This window comes from Pteropus vampyrus, unplaced genomic scaffold, assembly GCF_000151845.1.
Source record: "Pteropus vampyrus isolate Shadow unplaced genomic scaffold, Pvam_2.0 Scaffold147, whole genome shotgun sequence".
Classification (NCBI taxonomy): domain Eukaryota; kingdom Metazoa; phylum Chordata; class Mammalia; order Chiroptera; family Pteropodidae; genus Pteropus; species Pteropus vampyrus.
Window position 1 is genome coordinate 3,126,745 of NW_011888928.1, and position 19,859 is coordinate 3,146,603.

Here is a 19,859-nt window from a genome sequence, read left to right on the forward strand (position 1 = left end):
AGACTACACGGACAAACGGGAAGAGGTGTGGGGGCCAGAGGAGGCTGCTTTCTTGAAACGGAGCCTCGGGTGTTTTTCCGAGGGTGGCCCTGGCCCCCACCAGACTGGCCCCCGCTGGGGGAGGGGCAGGCCAGCACTCACGCGGTGTGCTTCTGATGCAGGGGCGTCTTATCTCGGTGCAGCGGCGTGGTGACCACCACCTTCTGGCTGCATACCGGGGTGGAGGTCAGCGATGGGCTCTCTAGCTCCAGTGTGTCCTGTTTGTTCCAGAAGTTTAAAAACTACCAGGGAAGACCAAAAAAAACACAAAGTGGTGACCTGTGTGGTCAGGTGAGAACCTCAAGACTGCCCCCTACCCATGGCTGCTCCGACACAGGTCCCCTTCCCCTCCTGATCAGGACCCACTCTCACCGGTCAGGCACCAGAACACAAAGGCTGGGACAGATCAGCGGGAACCCACCAAGTGGGTTCGCGTAGACCCCTAGGCCTGTCATCACCCCAGCCTCTGCTTTTGCCAGGCTGGTGGGAGGTCACCTTCCCTCCCCGCTCCACCCCATGTGCTGCTGCTGGTACAATTGGAGAGAGAATGGTAAGCGCGTGTAGAGTGGTTCTTAAATGACCTGTGATGGACGAGGGACGGTGATGGCGGCAGAGCTGATGTTGACATTTAGAAAGCATCTCCTCCCCTTCACACTGCCCGCCCCCCCATGCAGACCTCTGAGAGGTACGAACTATTACAATCTCTTTTAGATAAGCAAGCCAAGGCTTAGAGGGATTTAGATTCTTGTGCCGAATGCTAGAGGCCGGACGCAAACCCAGATCTGAAGCACTACCTTCTCCCCGTCTCAGTCCTGCAGGTGCCCTTGGTAGCTCAAGGCCATCGGCAGCCCTCAGGTCCATTACCCTTTGTGGGGTCCCCAGAGCAGGGCGGCCACCACACCCCATCATCCTAGACTGATGTGCGGCCTTCCTTTTCCAGCCAGCAGTCCTCACTTGGGGCCTACTATGTATGGGCTAAACTGTGTCCTCTAAAAATTCCTAAATTGAAATCACATGACCGTGACTGTATTTTGAGATAAGGTCTTTAAAGAGATTAAGGTTAAAAAAAAAAAAAGAGGTCATATGGGTGGGCCTAACCAATAAGACTGGTTTCCTTAGACAATTATAAAAGGTGAGAGATTATGAGTAGAGATTAGGATACAGACACACAAAAGGATGACCCTGTGAAGACACAGGGAACAGACAGCCATCTGTAAACCGGAAACAGGCCTCAGAAGGAACCAACCCTGCCCATATCTTATCTTGGACTTCTAGACCTGTGAGACCTCCAGAACTGTGAGAAAAATAAATTTCTGTTAAGCCACAGTGTGTGGTACTTTCTTATGGCAGCCCTAGCAAAGTTCTCTTGGAAAAACCACTAGCAACCCCACATCATGGGCCTGGCCTCAATCCCTCTACAGCAGATGATGGTGTAGCCTCCGAAATGCACCATGTCTGGGCCTCACTCTCTCTCACATCTTCATGGGAGAAAGCCTACCCAGCAAAACCCAAAGCCATCACCCACTCTGTTCTAAAGACCTGCCTCTGACCCAGCCCTCCAGTCTCTCCGCTGCCAGTGCCCTACCAACCCCCCACACAGCCCCCAGGGCAGTGCATACCCCTCAGTTATAACCTAGGCCCTCCAAGGCCCCTGGCGCCATCCTCCCCCACCAACACTTCTAGCTCTGGACTTCACACCACTCACCTTGCCCCTCCATCTCTGTGCCTCTGTTCCGGTCACTTGATCGACAAATCCGCCCTCCACTCCAGACACCCCCACCCCCTCGCCCGCCACCAGAAAGCCTGAGGTCCTCTCCCTGACCTCTAGGAAAGACAGGGCCCCTCCAAAACAGTTTTCAGAACACAATACTCTTCTTGATGACTTAGTAATTGCTACGAGCAGATCACTGCATCCTAATCATTGCCAGCCTGTCCCCAACCCTAGCTGTCCTGTTCAAGGGCAGGACTGTCTTCTTCGCCTTTGCTCCCCAGTGCTGGCAAATCTGATATGAAATAGATGCTTAATAAATGGACTCTTTTAACAAATACTGAGTCTGGACGTTCCCTTCTTTGCCCAGTTATCACCCACTATCCCCAGCTCAAGCAATGCCTCCTCCTCAGGGAAGCCTTCCCGGATGACGCCCTCCCCCCCAGACTCGATGCACTGGCAACACCATAAGCCTTCTCCTTCATTCCATTTATCATACGTATTTGGGTCGTTTTTATTAATTGGTCTTCCTGCCAGAATGTAAGCTTCATGAGGGCAGGGCCAGGCCTGTTTCTGCTCACCGCTTCGTCCCCAGCCCTCTCCCACAGCAGACAAACCATGAGTACTTGTCGAACAGCATGTGCCTGCATGCCAGGCCCTGTGCTGGGTGAACGTAACCCAGAGAGGAGCCAGAGCCAGGTGCACACACCTGGGATGGCGAGAAGGGCAGGGTCTTGACGGGTGTGCTCTTGGGCGTGAGGCTGTTGCAGGAGTCCAGGAAGGACAGGCTGGAGCTGTTCTCCGTGACGGGGGACAGGGTGACACGCCTCTTCTTCTGCCGCTTGAGCACGGAGGGCGGCGTGCCGACGCCCAAGCCCCTCACTTCAGTGCTGGGGGAGATGGGGATGAGCTCGCCCCGGCTGCCCCGGCTCAGGTCCGAGATGGTGGGGCCGTCCAGGCGGTACTCGGTCACGCTGGGACCCGGGGCCGCCGGCTGCTGGGGCGGCGGCGCCTGCTGCTGCTCTGAAGGCTGGGGCTGCACTGGGCTGCTGCTGACACTGTCCTCTGCGGACGGCTCCTCAGGGAGGTCAAATTTACTCAGGTCGCACCAGGCGTCAGGGTCCTGGCCAGAGAGGAGAGGGGTTAGGTATCCCTGCATTGCCTCTGCTTTTCTACCAGCTGCCTGATTCTAATATTTATGAGTTAAACATTAGCTATTAATAAACATTAGTCATTATTAGGGTGACAATTTTTCAACCTTTATAATTTTTAAGACTAAAATATTTCATCACACGACTATATCAGTCACTTAACACAGAGCACTAGAAGTGGAAGGCATAGGCCGAGGCTGCGAGCAGGTTTAAGGCTCTGGATTTACATGGCCACATTCCTGGAAAGGAGGCAGCGCCTGTGCCCCACGAGCTTGTCCACCGTGGGTGCCTCTCGGGCCACTTCGCAGCAGCTGTTTCCAACCCCGTAACAACCCTGCTGGAGAAGGGGTTCTTCCCCCCATTCCACACAGAGGAGCAGGCCAGAGGGGGTGCAACCCACCCAGGGTCACTTTCTAGGAGCAATCGTGACAGGCATGCCCAGGTCTTCCCTAGCAAATTACACCACACCAGCTGTGTGATGTTGGACAAGCCTCTGAACTTGAGCTTGGGATCCTCCCCCTCCCCAGGGATGAGCCCACCACCCACTTCACAGAGCTGTTAACACAGAGAGCACATACGTAGGTAGCAAGTAAAAGCCCAGCACACAGTAGGTACTCGAATGTTAGGTACTATAATTGCTAACTGAGCATTGGGCCTCACACACGGGGTGCTCAATAATAGTGAGCTCTCTTCTCCCCTTCTCTGTGCCCATCAAGTAGAGGAAGATACGCAACAGTCTGAGGATGAAGGCAACACCGTAAACTGCCAGGAGTGATGGGCGGAGTCAGCCCAACTCTCATCTCAACACACCCCTGGAGAGCCCAAAGGAGCAACTGAGCACAGCAGCCTCAGAGCTATTTGCTGCTCAGGCTGATGAACACATTAGACCTGCTTCTCCAGCTACCCTGAAATTCCTTTGAGTGGAAGGGGCAGATGAACCCTGAGCTGGGTCTAATCCCAGGTGCTGGGGCTCAGAGGTGAGACCCCAGAGTCAGAGGGACTGAGAGACGGCTCGCTGGCAATCGTACCATCCAAACCCCCATTGAGGAAGACAGTGAGAGCACAGTACAAAGGTCAAGACCATGAAGCTTACTCGCTGTGTGACCTTCGGTACACAATTTAACCTCTCTGAGCCTCAGTCTCATCTACAAAACACAGAGAAAGGACACACTTCATAGAATACTGGGTGGGCTGTACATTAAGCTTAGAGCCTGGCGTTTAGTAGATGTTCAATGAATGTCATTATTTTTAGCAAGGAGAGAAGAAGGCCAAATGGGAAGGCGAACCTGGAAGGCCCGCCCCTGAACTCCACTGCCCCTGGTGGCCAGGCCGCTTGCCCATCACCTCCTGAAACCTGTTCCACACCACAGACCTGGCTGATGCAGCTGGGAGCTGAGGATGTCACACCAAGAGCTCTCTCTCGAGGGGCATGCTCCAAGCCAGCTCTGCCTCAGGGGCTGAAACACCTGAGTAATCAGAACCCACTCTCCCCTCTAGCCCTAGCACCTCCCAGGTCTCTCCAGGGACAGTCAAGCATCTGTGGTACCCAAAAGCCATGCTTAATCGTGCTATGTATGGGCCTTAAACACTCTCCCCCGTCATCCTCAAGGATGCAGTGCTGGTGCCACCTCCTCTGGGGAGCTCTCCCACCCCTACCCCGTGCTGCACAGTGTGAATCAGAAGCTCCCCGAGGGCAGGGACTATATGCCAACTATTCCAGTATCCCCAGGCCCCAGCTCCGTAAATGTTACTGGGATAATGAGTTAACAAAAGAATGCCCGCCCACGAGAGAACTCTGTGCTATAAGGTGCTTTGGGCACAATGTCAAGTGCTGGGACCAACATTACCGACTCAATCAAGTCCAGGGCTTCCGAGAAGCTGGACCCCACGGCCGGGACCAGGAGGTTTGCAGCCTCTACCACCCACTTGTAGGGCAGGCTGGTTTCTGGCGAGGAGCCCTCCTCGTCATCATGCTTGGGGATGTCATCCAGGGGCTCTGGTGTGCGCACGTCGTCCAGCTCTGCAGGGACAGCGTCCTGCTCCCTAGCGGGGGCGGCTGCCACAGACTCCTCCTCACTGCTCTCCTCTTCCTTCATGGCAGGGAGTGCCGGGGGCCAGTTACTCACAAGACTTCCCTGTTGGACACAAAAGAACACCATCTGGAGCTTTTGGTACAAGATACTCTTCTGTATTCCAGCTAAAAACGTATAACCTGAATGGAATAAGGGATCCGCGAAAGAATCCAAATAGAGTCTCTAAAATAACCGGCCTTATTAACATGCTTCGAAAATATCAGTAACATGAAAGGCTGATGAACTATTCAAGATAAAAGAGGAAGAAAGAGATATGACAACTAAATGCAGTATCTAATCCTGGACTGGATCGGGGGCAGGAGAAAATGGAATATGGACTATAGATAAAAGTCCTGAATCGAGCGTTTAATTCCCTGAATTGGATATAACTGTACTGTGGTTATGTAAGTGCATGCCCCTGTTCTTGGGAAACACACTGAAATATTAACAAATAAAGAGGCACAATGTATGTAACCAACCCTCAAATGGCCCAGGTTAAAAGAAAAGTAACACGAGTATATAGAAAGATGGAGCAAATCTGGCAAGAGAGTTCTTTATACTATTCTTGCAACTTTTCTGTATGCTTAATATTATTTCAAAATAAAAGTTTAATAAGCAAATGTATACTAATTTTTTGACAGGAAAAAAAAGTATAGGAAAATCCATTGTGGCAAAAGTTCTCTGGGCAGAATCTTGGAACAAGCTTGACACGTTAACCTGACAGACTCCTGCAGAGCCATTAAAACAGCACATGTGACTAACAGAGTGAGGAGCAAGGTCTTGTGTGAACGGTGGCGGAATGGAGTCAGAGAGAAAACCCGGGCTCTGGATTCAAGCACAGCTTTGCCACTTACTTGGTGACCTTAGACAAGCTGTTATACCTCAGAGTTTCAGTTTCCTTGCCTATAAAATGAAGACAATGAGAACACTAAGGCTACCTACCGAGCACTGTTATGCAGATCAGCAAGGATGTGCAAAGCATCCAACCTAAACGGTGGCTATTATTACTATTGTAGTCAAGTGGCCAGGATAGAAATGGTTTGTGATTCAAGCAAAGGAAGAAAAGGAGATAAGAACAGATTTGATTAAAAGCTTGTAACTGCTATATATTTGGAGGGAGAGGCGGAATGCCATCAACACTGTGGCATTTAAAAGGTACCTACAAGGGAATCCCACTTTAGAAAACAGCCACTTTGGAGAACAGTTTGGCAATTTCTTATAAAGTTAGGTATGTATTCACCATACAACCCAGCAATCCCACTCTTGGATATTTCCCCAAGGGGAATTAAAACATGTGTTCATGCAAAAACCTGTACACATATTTATGGAAGCTTCATTTGTAAACACTAGTTGGAAACAATGTACTCGGCCAGTAAGCAGACAGACAAACCATGGTACATGCAAGGGACAGAATATCAGTTAACAATAAAAAGGAACAAATCACTGACACACTTAACACAGGGAAGAATCTTAAAGGCATAATAATGCCAAGCAAAAGAAACCACACTGTATGTATGAAATATGACTCCACTTACATGACATTCTTAACAAAACTGCACAGAGGAGACAAATAAGTGGTCACCAGGGGCTTGGGCAGGGGCAGGAGCAGGTGACTACATGTGGGAATTTGGGGCAGGGGGGGTGATGGAAATTGACTGTGGTGATAGCTACATTTGTCAAAACTCACAGAATTGTCTACTAAATTTTACTGTCTGTAAATTATACCTTTATGAAATGAAGGGATAAGGGAGCTACCAATAAACTGGGGGAACATTACTATATAATCAAGGGGTAATACCTTTAACACGTAAATATAAAGTTTACAAACCAATGAGAAAAAAGACGAAAAGGCAAAAGCAAATCAATAAATTAAAGAAAAAGTCAACCTCACTAGTCGTAAAAGAAATCAGAACCAAACGATATTCCATTTTAACTCTTAAAATTGGCAGGCATTTTTATACAGTCATAACCAGCAGTGACAATGATGTGGCAAGGCAGGCAGTCCCATGCATTGTTGACGGGAGGATAAAATGGTACGACCCTTTGTGTGGCAATTTGGTAACGCTTATGACAATTTCAAAGGTCCACACTACTTGACCCAGCCATTCCGTATCTGTAAAATTAACCTACATAAGTCAGCAAATGCACAAAGAATCTGAACGATGTTCACTGCAGTACATTGAGGGATATGGTGACAGATGTTCAACAGAAGATATGACAGATTCGAGAATGGTGTAGAGCTCTACATACACATGACATGGAAAGATGGAAGTAGCAAAAGAAACTTGTAAGACGGCAAGATATCGCGTTACCTCATTTCAAACTTAGCGGGCTCTGCCTACTGCACTGTTCAGTTCTGTGAAGTTTCTAACTCTACAATGATCATGTATTACATTTATAGCACGGGAAAAGCTTATAATTAATTGCAAGCATTGCCCAGTGAGTGGGGAAAACAGGAAGTGGACCCACCACACATTAACAGGCAAAACTTTTCTAGTAAGTAATCTAGCACAAGGTGTTAAGAGTGTGACTATGCAGCTCTAAGAATTTCTTAAGAAATAATTGAGTAAATGAGCAGTAATTTAGCTACAAGGCTGTTCATTAAAGTTTTCTTTCTAATAACAACAAAAACAGAAAATCTGGATACGGATTTCATTTAAATAAATAAGCAACACAACAGAACCATTAAAATGATGATAAGGCTGATACCAACACATTGACCTGACTTCCAGTGCTCAGAGTCAAGGGCTGGGGCTGGGGCTCAGGCCAGGCCAGGCCAGGCCAGGCCAGGCCAGGCCAGGCCAGGCCGAACGAAATCAAGACACAAAGTGCTAGGGGACAAAAGCCAAGTCCATATAAACTGATTTTCAGCCATGTAGGATTTTCGGAGACTAAGGAAGGTCTGTCCACTCTGCCCTAGCCTGAAAGACCACATCCCCATATTTGCTGATGCTCACGGTTTCTCTTTACGGCATGCATGCTTATTCTTCAATCAGAAGTAAAAAGACTGAAAACTTACTACTTAGACTTGCAGGAAAAAAAAGCGTGAGAAGTAGACTCCTTTGTTCAGCGGACACATAGGGAGTCCAGACTAGAGGAAGAAGTCGCTTTGCTTTTCATTTATCCCTTTTTCTACTATGTAAATTTGTTACCCCAGAGGTACATTCCCCATCAGGGAATCAAGAGATACTGTCTGAGTTGAAAAATCAAGAAACAGAGGCAAAAACATCATGTAACGCTCCAGCAGGGTGCTGTACAATTACAACAGTGAATAAGTTCTATCTAGTCCCCAGTAAGAATTGGGAAGGGGGGTAATGGGGAAAAAAATTACTCAATAGTTCACAATTACAGAAAAGATTAGAAAACCATGCTGAAGTGCTACCTAACACACCCAGCACTGTCAAATCTTCACGCTTTGACACATTTGCTTCGAATCTTCATCTTTTAAGAATCACATTTTTTAAATATCAAAAAAAAGTTTGTTCTGGGGTGTGGGACAGGAGATGTTAACATCTGCATGTTGGTTCCATTTTTACGAATGCAATGTAATACTATTAAATGATTTCATTTATGATTTTCTCTTCTATGATGGAAATGTTCTCTATCTTGACTGCGGTGGAGGTTCCACCACTGTTTTTGTGATGACTCAGAACTGTACACTAAAGGGAATGAATTTACTGTATGAGAATTACGCCTCAATAAATCTGATTTTTTAAACTGCAAACATGCTTTTATTATGAAAAAAAAAGCAGATAGGAAGAAAGCTGTGGATAGGGACAGAAAAAGGCTGAGGGCAATCCTCAGTTTTATATTTCGGCTTGCTCTGTCATGCTTCACCTGTGGGCAGACAAGTCCCAGGTACGTGCAGACGTGTGTGACAAGGAAAGGCCCTTGTGACGGACACGCAGCCACACTGAGACTCTGTGGCAAGAACTAATAAACAGCTGTGGGTAAGGTAAAAAGGGATGTTAAATTAGACCACGTTGGATAAACATCCAATCACAAACCAACCCAGAGCCACAACCACTGGCTAAGTGCCTTGGACAGCCATCTCACCTGGCCTTCCGCGGGGTAAGCACTCTGATGGCTGTCCTTGTCCTCAAGCTCCAGCAGCAAGTACACGGGGGGCTTACAGTCTTTGGACTCGCTCCGGAAGCCTCCTGTGTCCACCTTCCTTTTGATGGTGGAGTTCCAGTGATTCTTCACAGCATTGTCCGTCCTGCAGGGGCAAACGGGGGACTTTTGAGCCCTAGCCCCGTGGCCCATGTGCCAACGGGCACATCACTAACCTCCCCCGAGCTGAGCTCCACCCCTGTACATGAGGGTCCCACCTGAAGAACTCTAAGGTCTCTTGGCTCTAAGATGAAGCCACGTTTCTAGCCCTTAATGAGTGATAGACCATTTCCACTCTGCTAAATAACAGTACACAATAGCACAGACGTGCCGACACACAGTAGGCTCTTCTTTGACGCTCCGAGCAGAGTACTTTTCTCTTGAATTGTGCACAGAGAATAACAGCTCAATTGAGCAACCAGTCTAAAAAGGTCTGTCTCTCTAACCTCTCCCACCGCAGACCCTCAGGACACCCACACACAGAGCATGTCAGGTCAAGGCCAGACTTTACAGAGACCCCATCTTGCTGGGTCCCTTCCCTACTCCTCTCCACTCCTCCTTTCACAGGTGACAGCCTTTCCTCAACCTAACCCCATGTGCCTTAACCTCTGTGACTCGGGTTCTGCTTCTAGGGAACCTGACCCAAAACACCTCCCAGCCCTCCCAGCCCTCATGCTCAGATCTGGGGTACTCCAAGCTATAATGCACTTCATTCTTTTGCTCACATATGTTTATGAAGTGCCCATAATGTGGCAGGCATTGCTCTAGGCACTGGGGATACACCAGCAAGTAAGACAGGCGGCTGCATTAAGAGTCTACTCTAGTTGGGGAGATGGGCATCATGTCTAATTATAGTTGGGGTTCGAGCTGCTCAGAAGACAGGCAGGGGCACTGCAGTGAGGCTGCCGGGGACCGGCCATAGTCTGGGAGGACTATGGGAAAGCTTCTCCGAGGAAATGACGCCCCCATCAAGAACTGAAAAATGAGAACATGTCGGCTATGCAACGGGCACAAGGCAGAGGACATTTTTGGGCTGACCAAGGCACACCGGGGCGTTCTCAGTGGAGGGGTCACTGTGTATGAGGGACTGAGCCGAGGGACGCGTGAGCAAGGATGCCGTGGGTCAAGGCAGGGCTGGTGGCATGAGCCAGGGCTGGTGACGTGGGGAAAGAGGCTGAGTCTTCAATCCAAGTGTGAGGAGAAACGCTAAAAGAATACCATGCTTGGGTTTGAGTTCTGAAAACAGACCACTCCAGACTTCAGCGGAAAAACACCATCTGGCATTCTATCTCCTCCCCCTCCCAGGACCATACTGCTGTGATGAAGAAAGGATTAAAAATAAAACAAAATCAGGTAAAAAAATGCGTAAGGACAAAGAATACGGCATAAAAGGCAGCAGCAAATAAGAGATTTTTATAAGTTTCCGGAAGACGGAGGACAGTTAGGAGAGCAATAAGCAACTTAGGAGACTGGGAGCTGACCCGAAGGAAGACTCTGGCAAGAAGGAGCCAAGTCTTTCCAGAGCTCCCTGCAGAACCCCAAGAGGCTCGAGGCTTGGAAGGACCAGGCCCAGTGAGGAGTAGGCTGAGGACAGAGAAGTGGTTCCAATATCCAGATCCTGGCCTTGACCTCACAGGCAGGAGGGAGGTTTATTCTCTGGGAAAAAAGACCAGGCAACCCTGGCCACGGCAGAGGGCAGGAATGGCACACGGAACTGAGAGAGGGGCTAAATGAAAATATGCACACCGAATGGGAGGCCCCCAAGCCCCCTGTCCCTACAGCAAGGCCCGGGCAAGAGTCTGAAGGACCCATGCATCCCTGGGAAGAGAAACCTGACTCCTGGAGTATTCACCGGCAAGGCTCTCACCCTGCCTGGCCCCGTCCCCAGGCCTCCAGAAGGCAGCTCACCTCCCCGGCAGCATCTTGGCAATCTCGGCCCAGCGGTTGCCCAGCACCTTGTGGGCCTCCCAGATGATACGGTCCTCCTCCTCGGTCCAGCAGGACTTCTTCACCTCGGGATTGAGGTGGTTGTGCCAGCGCTCACGGCATTGCTTCCCCAGCCGGCCCTTCAGGTGCTTGGCAATCAGCGTCCACTGCTTCGTGCCATACTTCTTAACCAGCTCAATGACCTTGGAGGTAAGCCTCTATGAAGCCAACTGACCCGCCCCTGCCTCGGCCCTATCACCTTCTCTCCACCTGAGCCCCACCACCAGGGCGGCCAAATGACCAGCAGATGACACACTCAACCTTCATTCAGCTTGACCCCCTGCCAAACCCAAGGGCAGGCTCGAAGTCCCTTGATTTGCAAAGTGGGTGAAGGCTCACTGTGTACGCAGCTCTGTCCCACTAGTTACCTTCTGGTCTTCCTCCTTGGTCCATGGCCCCTTGACGAGATCCGGATTCAAGACCCTCAGCCACCGGTACTGGCATTGCTGGTCAGTGCGGTTCTGGGAGAACAGGAATCTGTGAGAACTAGGGAGGCAGCCTTGAATCCCGGTTGATCATTGGACTCAGGGGACTGCAGTCTGGAGTCAGGCCCACCTCAGATGGGTTTTGTCCTATTCCTGTACCCACTACGCACTACAAGCCCACATGCCAGAACATGTGGTTTCTCTTTCCTACAAGAGGACATGGATGGAACTGGGCAAACTCAGAACCCTACGGGAAGCCACCGCCACCACTGTAGCCTTTAAAATCCCTGTATAAGCCGGTGGGATATGTCAGGGACTCCTGCTTGCTTCAGGGAGTGTTATTTCCCCGAAAGTTCTAGATCACGTGGAAGAGGGAGATGAGGAATGGGGCAGAAGGGGTCTGGTGACTTGGTCTCTGAGCTCCCAGAGTGACACAAGAAATAAGCCAGGTAGCAGCTCCTGCCACACACACTCCCTAACCAAACACCTGCAGTCCTGGGAGGGGGGATCCGACGGAGACCTGTACCACCAGGAGACTCTAAGTGCTGGATGTGGTGGCACCAGCCAATTCTGCCTGCGGGAAGTAGCTTTTCCCCTCAATTTTAGTCTCACTGTTGAGAAACAGCACTAGTTCGCTCCAGGCTTGCAGGAAGAAATGCAAATATGCGAATTCCAGGTTGGGAAGAAAGGGCCCAGGGGAATAGCTAGAGGGGATGGGCTGCACCTTGATAAGGAACTCTCTTTTCTTCTCCTTGACAGCAAGCCTGTCCCAGGCCTGTCTGGTCACCTAGAACCCTGTCCTTGGGGGAGGGGGCCACAGAGGAACTGCACTCACAGGAAAGTGGCTGGCCAGAAACTTCCAGTTTTGCTGTCCGAACTGCCTCACCAGGGTCCTCAGCTGCTCATCCTGACAATGCCAGAAAGACAGAGGGCTCAGGCTCACATGATGCAGAAAGCAGCTGTTTGAGACGGAGCCCTCTCCACATGAAACAGCCTCATTCATCCATTCAGTCATGACTTGAGCACCTACTATGCACCAGGCACTACAGACACAGAAGTGACAGAGCTGCCCAACCTCGTGGGGCTTATGGTCCAGAGGGAGGCAGATGCTAATTCAAGGCTCCCACAAACTAAAGTGAAGACACCATGCTGGGAGTATGGAGAGGTATGTGCTAAATAGGTGACTGCCTATTCAGGGAGAAAAAAAGAGAGTCCCAAGGAAGTCTAGTGTAACTGGAATGCAGGAAGCAGCAAGGGAGAGAGGAACGAAAGATCATTTTGGAAGGGGCAGCAAGGGCCAGACCACACACAGGTTGGTTTGGGCCTCTGTGTCATGCAAAGCCACTGATGCATTTGAGCACCAGGTGGTCTCGGTCCAAAGTGCTTCTTGTGAAGTTCACTTTCACAGCTGCAGGAAAAGGGGCTGTAAGAGAGCAGGATGGATGAAAGGAGGTCATTACAGGCACCCAGGTCAGAGATGACAGTGACATAGCGATGGAGATGGGGAGACACGGGCAGAATCAAGAGTAGTCGGAAGGCAAAACGGTGCCTGTTAAAATGTTCTCCTGAAAATGAACTACTGATTCACGCAACAATACAGGATCTCAATACCATCACGACCAGTGAAAGAAGCCAGACATAAAAGAGCACGTACTGTATACCCCATGCATATAAAATCCTAGGAAGTGTAAACTAAACCCTAGGGACAAAAAGGGAGTCAGTGAGTCAGGTTGTCTGAGGTGGGGCAGCGGGGGAGGGATGGACAGCAAAGGGGAGAGAGGACTGCTCGGTGGTGACCGAAATGTTCTAACATGTCATTGATGGTGCTGGTAGCTGCAAGGTAACATGTCTGCAGAAACTCATCGAATTGTACTCTAAATGGTTATAGCTGATTGTATGTAAAGTATTCCTCCATCGAATTGTTTATTTAAAATGTGGTATATCCATACAATGAGTTATTAATCAGGCTTAAAACAGAAGGAAGTTCTGACTCGTGATCCCTCGAGGACATTATGCTAAACAAAATAAGCCAGTCACAAAAAAGACAAGCACTTTATGATTCCACTCACATGAAGTAAAATAGTCAAAATCATAGAAACAAAGAAGTAGAAAGGTGGTTTCAAGGGCTGGGGGAAGGGAGATGAGGAATTAAGTGTTTAACAGGTACGGAGACTCAATCTTGCAAGATAAAGTTCTAAAGATCTGTTGCACAATGGGAATACACTTAACATCACTGAACTGTACACTTAAAAATGGTTATGATGGTAAATTTCATGTTACATGTTTTTCACCACACACACACTCTCTCCTGGACAGAAAAAAAGGACAACACAAAAATCTAGACCCTCAGCTGCAGTTTGGCCACAGTCCAGCAGTGGCTGAGCAAAGTCCCCACAGATCCTGTAGCTGAGCCAGCTCACACCCACCCAGGCAGCCCTTAGATACTCTGCCCTCCTCCGCCACCTGGCCTGGCCAAGGCCCACACCTGCCTTCATTCCTCCACATCCATCTCCGGCACCACCATCCTCCCTGACAACCAGCCATTTCTTCTCCAACTCCTCCCTGACCTCATGGGTCTCCCCCACCTGTTAACTCCACCGGGTACTGCCCTAGTCTGGCCACAGTCTGCCCCGTGCAGCACCCTGCCCCACTCCCTTAGCACTGGTCTCTGCCCCAGGCTGCCCCCAAATCCTACACACAGCAGGTTAGCTCCACTGAAGCCCAGATGTTCATGTCACTCTTGTGTTTTAAAAATCTTCAACAGCTCCATCCTGCCGGCTGAGTAATCCTATACTTCTGAGCCCAACCGTCGAGGCTTTATTTGGCCCCCATCGATATTCCTTCCATATCGACCACTCTTCCCCTTCAAGGACCCTTTGCACCAGCCAACCTGGGGCTCTTCTACTGGCTTTTCTCCACCCACAACCCATTTCCTATTCTGACCTGCTCACTGTTTTATACTTTGCTGACTGCTGAATTTCCAAATCCTTATCCATGAAACTTCCTCTAATCTCTTCAGAGAACAGCAGCCTCACCTTCTAAAGGTATTTTGACAATTATCTCCCTGACTGCTGAATTTCCAAATCCTATCCATAAAACTTTCCCTAATCTCTTCAGATAACAGTAAGTAACCTCTCCTTATAAAGGTATTTCAACAATTACCCATGCTTCCTATACGCCAGGAGCCTTAGTGCAAGCAGCAGAGAGAAGACAGTGAGCACACAGGGACACTGATCCTGCCGGGGCTGTGGATGACCACGGCACACCCGTGGGCCTGTGTGCAGTCTTATCTCTCCGCCCCAGATGGTGAGCTGCTCTAGGGAAGGGACCCCATCTTGTTTGTTCTTCTAAGCACACAAGAGCTGAATATAGTCCCTGGTCCACAGGGGGATGAACAGAAAAGGCCGGTTCAGCACTTCTCTGTAGAAACATCTTTTATGATTTAAGAGGGGTTACGACTCCCACAGGAAGAAAAAAAAAAGACTTAAAACTATAACACACCCAGGAAAATAAAGGTAGAATAAAAAGATAAAGCCAGTAGGAGTCTAAGATGGTACAATCAATTTAGAAAAAGGTCTGGCAGTTTCCAAAAAACTAAACATATACCTACCTATCCCATGACTGTACCTAAGTATCCTCCTCAGAGAAATGAAAACATAATCCTCAAAAAGACTTATGCAAGAATCTTCACAGAAGATCTATCCACAATAGCCAAAAACTTGAAACCACTCAAATGCCCATGAACAAGTGAAACACACTGTGGTATAGCCGAAGAATATTATTCAGCAATAAAAATGAACAAATTAGTCAATCACGCAACATTTTGCTGAGCAAAAGAAGCCAGATAGGAAAGAGCACAGCAGTATGATTTCATTGGTAGGACAACCAAGAACAGGCAAAATGAATCAAGCCAAGAGATATCAGATCAGCGATTGCCTACAGATGGGGAAGATGGACCACAAAGGGAACATTTGGGGATAATCAGAGTGGTGCTTATGTGAGTACACATTTTTATCGAAACTGTTCACTTTTAAAAGGTGTATTCGATTGCATATAAATTATACCTCCACAAAACAGACTAAAGAATAAAATCAATTCAGAGCTGGATGTCACAAGATACAATTAATTTCTTAAAATAATAGAGGGAGGTTGCAGATTTGGCTAACCCTCCTAGTAGTTAAAGAAGTCCAGTTAATATCCACAATGTATACCATGCCAGCTTCCAGGAGACACAGCAATTGCTGGCCCTGAGGTTTGAGACACATCCCCCCAAGAGTCCTCGATATTGAGTCCCCCAGAATGCTCTAAGAGTCATCAAGAAGAACCAGAGGACCCATCCACTTCTTTCACTGGCTCCTCCTCTTGATCACACCATTGGGGTATCAGGCACACACACTCCCAGCTGCCATCACCTTCACTGGACTTGCCCCCCAGCATCACTCACCTCCTCATGGGTCCATTTGACCTTGCACTTGCTGTCCCTCTGCTCTGGCACGTCTGAATCCGTGTCCTGGTAGTGAAGCTCATCCAGTTCCTCACTAGGGAGAGCAAGCTAAAGGTCAAGGACATGTGTCTCCACGTTCTGCTACGTGGTGGATGGAGAGTGTATGAGTAGGAGCCAGTGACCTCTAGGGAAAGGTTTGAGGGATGCAGGCTTTTACTCTTTCTGCTTTCAAAAATGTAGGTACCTCCACTCTCCTTTTTAAATTTTTTAATGAAATGAGGTTATGGGCTATTTTATTTTCTTCTTCATTTTCAGGAATACCCTAAGGATTTCAAAAGCTACAAGAAAAAGTTGAGATTTCACTAAGAATGTTATGATATTCAAAACCAGACATCGTTTAATGTTTTTTTCAATAACAATTTTTAAACTGGCATTGATAGTCTAAGGATGTAAGATGATGATGTATGTAACCAAGTTCCAGAACTTTAAGAAATATTGGTTATTTGGGATAAACATTTTAAATACCTTATCTTAGCAACTACGTCCACTTTTTCACATCCCCTCTCTCAATCCTTGCCTACATATAGGCATAGTTTATGGAGAGAAAAATCAAGAGTACGAGCAGCTTTAAATTCTGGATGTTTTTATTTTCTATGGCAATTTTCCATGTTGCTCCAAACTCTTCATATTTATCAGGTTTAATGACTCTGAAAATAGATACCACACTTTCTATCTCCAGTGATATCAGGTGCTCACAGAAGATTAATGAGCTTCCAACTCCATGAGGTGGGTAGGACCTGCCTCAATCAGGTCACCTGTCAAGGTACATTCCTAAGTCAGGCATTTATAAGTGGGAAGAGCCTAAGTATCTCCAGACAAGCAAAGCAAGTACAAGCCAAGAAGAGAATTTCCTTTGTGTCCATCTTCTTTACCCTTTCTCCAGAAATCAGTATCTTCCTAGTCAGCATTTTCCTATGCGCCCAGGGGACCTTGGAAATCCTATCTCAGACTGTAGGCCCTGAGGCTGCCTATCTCCTCCTGGATGTCATCTAGTCAACAACAGAGGTGAGTTCCACCTCCACATCCGCAGGGCCTTTGGGGGTTGGTATCAAAAGGTCTGAAATGTTTGCTCAGGGAATGACCGGATACAGGAGTAAATAATCATACAAAGCTACTGCCTATTAGTAGATAACAAAAATTTAAATATTTTTAGAAAGAAAGGGTCGAACAGTATGTAAACCCAGCAATACATTAATCACAGAAGGAACTGGAATTCAGCCTAGCCCCGTCATTCCTGACCTAATTCATAGGGTCCTCCACCGTCGCAAAGTAGGAGACAAAAATTCTGCACGATACTAATAACAGAATAAAGCTGACTTTAAAATCAACTACCCCCAGACCTCTTTCTGACAGTTATGATTGGTTCTTCGGCACACAGCTTCTAAAAGAAGCTCGGCAAATGTTCCTTCAAAGATTTAAAGGTGTCTGTGTAAACATTTTCTGATGCTCCAATACTCAATTTAATGGAGACCGCAACTCAGCTGGGAGAATTCTGTGAGATGATAAACTTCAATCACCCATATAATGCTGACCATCCCCTTCACATGCTTTCTCATTATCCCCACTTAATAGATGTGGAAATTGAGGCTCACAGGGGTTATGCCACTTGCCAAGTCCACAGAGCCAGGCTCCACAACTACACCTTCAAGTCCTCACCTTGTAGTCCCTACTGAAAAAGCACAGGCCTAGTTAGTGGTGGCAACCACATGTAGGTCCAACACACCCTTTCCCATGCTCTTGGATGGGCTGGGCTTTGCTCCAGGTGGGGTGAGTCAGAAGCTGAGCGGGAAGTGGGGCCCTGGTGCAGAGAAGTTACAGCAAGTGGCCAAGAATGGAGCTGAGGGCTGCGGGGTGCCATAGAACAAGACGGGGTTCCTCCACTGAGCCCCAGGGGAGAAGTGGCAGAAGGCCTGGGGGTTGTCTAGGACTTCTGTGGTTCCCTGGAGTAACACTTTCTGAACCAAAAATCAGGATAGGGTCTGACAAATGCCTGACCAGAAAACTTCTGAGAATTGGAGCTGACCTGGGTAATTATGGCCTGAGAAAGGAAGACTCTGTGTCAGGCACCCTGACCGCTGCCCAGGGATCAGAGGCTTCTTGGCTAAGAGGAACTCTGGGGAAAGCCAGTAGGGAGTGCTTTTCAAGTCTATACCCTTGGCCTGAAAAGGCAAACACCATCCAGAGGGGGTTTAAGGTAATCTGGGCTGCATGAATCCAGGGAGGGATCAGGGCAGGACCCCACTGTCCTCCCTGACTCCCAGACTGGCTGAAAAGCCCAGAGCTCAAGCCCTAGGCGCAGCAGAGTTATTAAGAAAGGCACCTGGAGCTCACAGACCAGGTTTCAGGCTTAACTCTGCCACTTACTTACTCTCTAGGGTATTAAGTAAAATGGAGACCGCGGTTCCTGCCTTGGCCCCAGAGACTGCTGGCAAAGAGCGGTCTTGATACACGTCAGCCTGTCTCACTCTCACCTGCAACCCCAGCTGCCCCAAACTTCTCATGTGGAACAGGAAGACAGGCCTCTAAAACTAAACCCAGCTGGGGGCCGGAAACCAGGTGGTGGGGGACAAAAGAAGATCTCCCACCCCCAGCACCCTTCTCAGACTGGGAAGAGGGCTTGGGGTACTCTACTTCCCCGAATGTTGAGAAGAAACGCACACCCGCAAATCTGAACCCAAAGAGGCTTGAACGACAAGTGTCTTCTAGGTTTGGCCTCCCGCGCTCTGACTTGGACACCGCCATCCCACTCCCACCCCGCAATTAGGCGGGAGACAAAATGACATCATGCAGGGTTTGGCCCAGGTCCCAGGAGACCCGCCCGCCCAGGCTCTGAGACCCAGAAGGCCCAGGGAGCGGAGCGAGGGGCCCCAAGAGACCCCCGGCTTCGCGCACCCCTGCGTGGGGCGACCCAGGGTTCAGCATTTCCCACGGGAACCCTCCACTCCCGCCCCGCTTGGAGGGGCTATATAGCGAGAACGGGGGTGAGGTAGGGTTCCGGGTGGAGGGGGATGGCACCTGGGGAGGGGGAAGGGGCCCTGAGCTGCACGGCTCCGCTCACCCGCGCGTCCGCCGAGACATCCCCCCGGCCCGGGCCGCGCCGCGCTCGCCTGCTCGCCGGCTGAGCCCGGAGCGGGAGCCGGGCCGGGGTCAGGTCGCGGGCTGCTCCGGCCGCTCCGAGCCCCGGACCCACGCTAGAAGACTTCAGCGAGTCCGCAGGTCCCGCCGCCGCTTGCAGGAACTGCTGCCGCCGCCGGCGCGCGCAGAAGCACTTTCCTATCTCCCGCCAAGCGCGTCGGCACCGCCCGGGCCTGGCGCGCAGGCCGGCGGGCCGGGGCGGGGCCTGGCGGGGGCGGGGCTACTCGGAGGCGGGGCCGGCGGGCCGGCGGTCTCCAGCCCCAAAGCCCCGAAGTCCTGGGCTGGCAGGACCGCGCCTGGGCAAGGTCTTAGAAGTTGCGGCTCTGAACCTGCCGTCATGGGACTGAGGCCGGGCTCAGGCTAAAGGTGGTTCGGGGGAGGCCCAGGAGTAACCCATACAGCAAAGACAGAGGAAAGGGAGTGAGCCACAAGCACAGGAGAGTCAGGCCGTAGAAGCCACCAGTGTGCAAAAGACCCCAGGGCTAGTCCAAGGGGCCCCTTCAGCCTACAAACTCCACCCTAAACTGGCCCCCTAACCCCCTACCTAGACCAGGGCTGCGCCTTTGAACCGGTTCCCTGCTTCCTCTCCAGCATCGAAATCAGTGGCTCTGGTTTCTCCACTTAATTCCTGGCAGCTGGAGTGAGCCTCCTAAAATGCAAACCTGATCTAGCCTCTCCAGAACTTAAAACCTCTGCCCTCTCCCTCAGAAGAGATTTTTACAGGAT

General features: G+C 49.6%; 1 protein-coding gene across 1 annotated transcript in view; it reads right to left on the bottom strand.

Moving 5' to 3' along the window:
• MYBL2 (MYB proto-oncogene like 2) overlaps positions 1 to 19,306 on the bottom strand; it is a 30,129-nt gene extending 10,823 nt beyond the window's left edge. Inside the window, exons 1-9 of the mRNA XM_023536054.1 lie at positions 19,057 to 19,306; positions 15,939 to 16,032; positions 12,330 to 12,401; positions 11,438 to 11,530; positions 10,992 to 11,212; positions 9,027 to 9,189; positions 4,746 to 5,033; positions 2,457 to 2,870; positions 142 to 281 (exon numbers count right to left, since the gene is read on the bottom strand). Coding sequence (XP_023391822.1) covers positions 142 to 281; positions 2,457 to 2,870; positions 4,746 to 5,033; positions 9,027 to 9,189; positions 10,992 to 11,212; positions 11,438 to 11,530; positions 12,330 to 12,401; positions 15,939 to 16,032; positions 19,057 to 19,076 — 1,505 coding nt within the window. The 5' untranslated portion in view covers positions 19,077 to 19,306. The remainder of the gene's footprint in view (positions 1 to 141; positions 282 to 2,456; positions 2,871 to 4,745; positions 5,034 to 9,026; positions 9,190 to 10,991; positions 11,213 to 11,437; positions 11,531 to 12,329; positions 12,402 to 15,938; positions 16,033 to 19,056) is intronic.
• Between the last annotated feature and the right edge of the window lie 553 nt (positions 19,307 to 19,859).